At 41.5% G+C, this 3,661-nt stretch overlaps 1 protein-coding gene across 1 annotated transcript; it reads left to right on the top strand.

Annotated features, from left to right (window-relative positions):
• On the top strand, positions 1 to 2,107 carry rrad (Ras-related associated with diabetes). The gene is made up of 4 exons (XM_076078028.1): positions 1 to 373; positions 1,037 to 1,110; positions 1,220 to 1,424; positions 1,830 to 2,107. The coding sequence occupies exons 1-4, from the start codon at positions 1 to 3 to the stop codon at positions 2,105 to 2,107; spliced, it is 930 nt and encodes a 309-aa protein (XP_075934143.1).
• Positions 2,108 to 3,661: the final 1,554 nt, after the last annotated feature.

A 3,661-nucleotide genomic window follows, 5' to 3' on the forward strand; every position in this document is an offset into this window, starting at 1 on the left:
ATGACTTTGAACAAGGGTGACCAATTGCGGAACATGGGCAGGAGAAGAGGAAGCGTGCCGTTCCCCATGAATCTACCAAACCTACACAGGAGAAGCATGCCCGTGGACGACCGGGACCTGCGCGCCACGATGCCACAGACTGGGCAGACGGACGAGCTTTCCAACCTCCTGCGCTGCACGTCCTACTCCCCGAACGAGCAGCACCGAGACAGCTGCGCGTCGGACTCCTCCGACTCCGTCATCTCCACCGGCAGCGAAGCGGAATCCCCGGTGTACAAGGTGGTTCTCCTCGGGGAGCACGGCGTTGGCAAGTCCAGCCTGGCGCGCGTCTTCGGAGGGGTTGAGGAGGCTGGTCACGACTGGGATGAAGCAGGTAAACGGTGATGCTGAGAATGAGTCATCAACCATAGCAACCCCACCACCACCACCACCACACCCCCTATTGTCCATGGAGATACATGTAATAATTAGTCAACAAAATACTGAACAACACACGATGCAATTACTCATGCTTGGAGATGTAATGTTTAATGAATGAATGTTCATGATATTAAGCATCAAAACTTTGGAGGCCACTTTCTACTTTTTGAATTATTTTACCCATAATCTCAAAAGAAGCAACACCACTTTAGTATGAAGATGTATGAAGATTTTTTTGAGAATAATATAAAATCCCTATAAACTCTCTAAATCAGAATTATGTATGAGAACAAGTTTAGTTGATGGATTAAAAAAAAAACAGAACTTTTTGCATGAGTGTACATGTATTGATTATTGCTATTTCCATCTACAACGAGGCACCAGCCCCGCCCTCAGTAGTACAGCTGTCTGAATCACATCCAATAGCATAATGTGAAGGAAAAATATCAAAGCTAGTGGCTTGATCACAGGCTGTGATCAAGTTTCTGCATCAAAGACTACAAAAGAAAAAAAGTGCTAAAATCAGTGTGAAGAAAAGTAGCAACAAACATGTCTGTTGAGATGTGTTTTCCCTTCTCTGTCAGTGTGTATAATATTTCATTGTTTCTTTCCTCAGGGAACACTTATGACAGATCTATCGTGGTGGATGAAGAAGAGGCATCCATTGTGTTGTATGACATCTGGGAACAGGTGAGTTATATATTATTTATGCTCCATTTATATTGATTTATGGATATTACATTCGGAAAAGATGGGATTAGCCATGTTTGATGCTAAACCTGGTGTTTCTCTCCTGAAGGATAACAGCCTGTGGCTGCAGGATCAGTGCATGAGGATGGGAGACGCCTACATCATCGTGTATTCAGTGACAGACAAATCAAGCTTTGAGAAGGCGTCAGAGCTGCGTATTCAGTTGCGCCGGGCCAGGCAGTCAGAGAACATTCCCATAATCCTTGTGGGCAACAAGAGTGACCTGGTGCGGTCCAGAGAGGTGTCTGTAGATGGTAGGTCACAATGATTAACTAACCTTTGAACCTAACATGTGCCACAGATGATCGATTTGTTAAGATAATATAACTTTTAAGCTCAGGGGAAGTGGTTTAGGACGTTTGGTTGCTTAAATAAAAGTCTAATATTTATCATTTGAAGCTAAAAAGCTATTCTTGAGGTTTTTTCATGATTAAATCTGACAGTGCTGGTCGGGCTTGACTGGCTTTGGGACAGCAGGCCACATATTTCCCTTGACTGCTCAGGTTCAGGCCAGGCCTATATTTCAAATACCCATGAAACTATTAACAACAATGATCACTATAGGGTTACCATTTTCATCTTTAAGCCTTAATCTACTTGAGCTCCCACTCTAATGTGCATCTACTCAAAGTTGTTTCTCCATATGTTCTTTATCGCAGAGGGAAGCGCCTGTGCAGTGGTATTTGACTGCAAGTTCATCGAGACATCTGCGTCCCTTCACCACAATGTGCATGACCTATTCGAGGGCATCGTCAGACAGATCCGCTTGAGGAAAGACAGCAAGGAGGAGAACGCACGACGCATGGCCAACTGCAGGCGCAGAGAGAGCATCGGCAAGAAGGCCAAGCGGTTTCTGGGCCGCATGGTTGCACGCAAGAACAAGAAGATGGCTTTTAGGCAGAAGTCAAAGTCCTGCCATGACCTAACAGTTCTCTGAGAAGCAGACGGGACAGACGGACATTTTTTCTTTGGCCTCTGAAGACCAGACGCTGTGTGTGTTTTAACACTAACCCTAAAGGACTAATAGAGCTGTACAGAAATATATTTTTACTTTTTAGACACCAACGAAATGCAAAGAGCCGACTTAATTAATAAAAACGACCCTATTCAAGTCATATCATGATAATGGTGATAACCTGCATGAAGCTTTGCAAACGTTTATTTTATTTTGTTATTATTTTTGTCTGCCTTAGTAAACATGTTGCTGTCATACTATGCTGTGTATGTATGAAAAATCCACAAAGGCTTGTTATTTGTCATGAGTTGCACTGATTGCCTAGCTGTTGGGTTTTTGTTGCGCTCCTTAATTGGAGGAGATTGATGTAAATACTAAAACATGAATGATGCGAAATGCAACTTTCATCTCAGTATCCTAAAAGACATGGTAAAGAATTACAATACTTGGTCATCTGGAGTCATATTTACTTGAAATGTGGTACGCAGGTTCGTGCCTCGGCCAAGTTATTGCCGACTAGTCAAAGATATGAGAAAACTGTTTTTCTATGTTGTTCCATAACATTGAATTCAGGAAGTGAATGTATGAGTAAAGCAATAAGTTATGTAAGTCTTGTGAACCTCAACATTGTTTGGAAATTCTTTGTTTATGTTGATTTCCTTTTTCAATAAAATAAAAAAAATCATCATAAGATAAAATCTTCTGCGCCATTATTCCTGAATCAAAGTGTTCCGCAGAATGCAACAGAAAAGAGGGAGATGTTGTTCAGGCGATTTACATCCTGATAAATATTCATTCGATCGTATCAGTGGAGTGGAACCTCACTGGCCATTGGTTTTACAGGAAGGAAACAAGGTAGTTAAGCATGTCTATCTGAAGGTGTTAACCATTAATCCACCGAAGGAATACAAGTGTGCACTTTTTCCACCCAATTTAAACTCCTCTCACACCTCTCAGAGGGAACACACATATCATTTGGACAAGGTAAGACACAGAACCTTTTGTTTCAAATGGGAAGAGAATTTTATACATTTCGCTACTTACTGTTATTTTTGCCACCTTAATCATTTTCATCACCTTCGGTTGTTGAGCTACAGCGTATCCAAAGTTTGTTGTTATACTTTAGAGGCTTGAATTTGCGATAATGGAGGAAATAGGGCATCACTGTCACTTGTACACTGTGACGTATCTATGATTTGGTATTGCTAAAAACAGCAAATCTTAAAGATATTTGTCATACATTAAGGTTCCAGTGAAATTACATAATCTTTTCAGCCAACTTGATATTGTTTTTACGGACAAATGTTTTACTTCCAAATCAAAGGCGGCTCTATTGGTCTTCTGTGCTATGTAATAGCGGCAGCTCTAAATGGCTAGGTGGTTGTAGGCTACATTTAAATGCAAGCCCTCTGACATGTAAAAACTGTTAAATCGGTGTGTATGAAAGATAACCGTGGTGGTGAATCAGTAACAAGACATAAATTGTATTGATTGTTGGGCCGAGGCCATGTGGTTTGAAACGCTGTGAATGTGCCA

Source organism: Anarhichas minor, unplaced genomic scaffold (assembly GCF_050575085.1).
Source record: "Anarhichas minor isolate MPS153535 unplaced genomic scaffold, ASM5057508v1 ptg000062l, whole genome shotgun sequence".
Lineage (NCBI taxonomy): Eukaryota > Metazoa > Chordata > Actinopteri > Perciformes > Anarhichadidae > Anarhichas > Anarhichas minor.

Excerpts from the sequence above, each read along its gene's own strand:
- rrad (XM_076078028.1), top strand. The coding sequence starts at position 1 with ATGACTTTGAACAAGGGTGACCAATTGCGGAACATGGGCAGGAGAAGA. Across the intron at positions 374-1,036 it reads TCACGACTGGGATGAAGCAG|GGAACACTTATGACAGATCT; the intron begins GTAAACGGTGAT and ends TTCTTTCCTCAG. Across the intron at positions 1,111-1,219 it reads TGTATGACATCTGGGAACAG|GATAACAGCCTGTGGCTGCA; the intron begins GTGAGTTATATA and ends TCTCTCCTGAAG.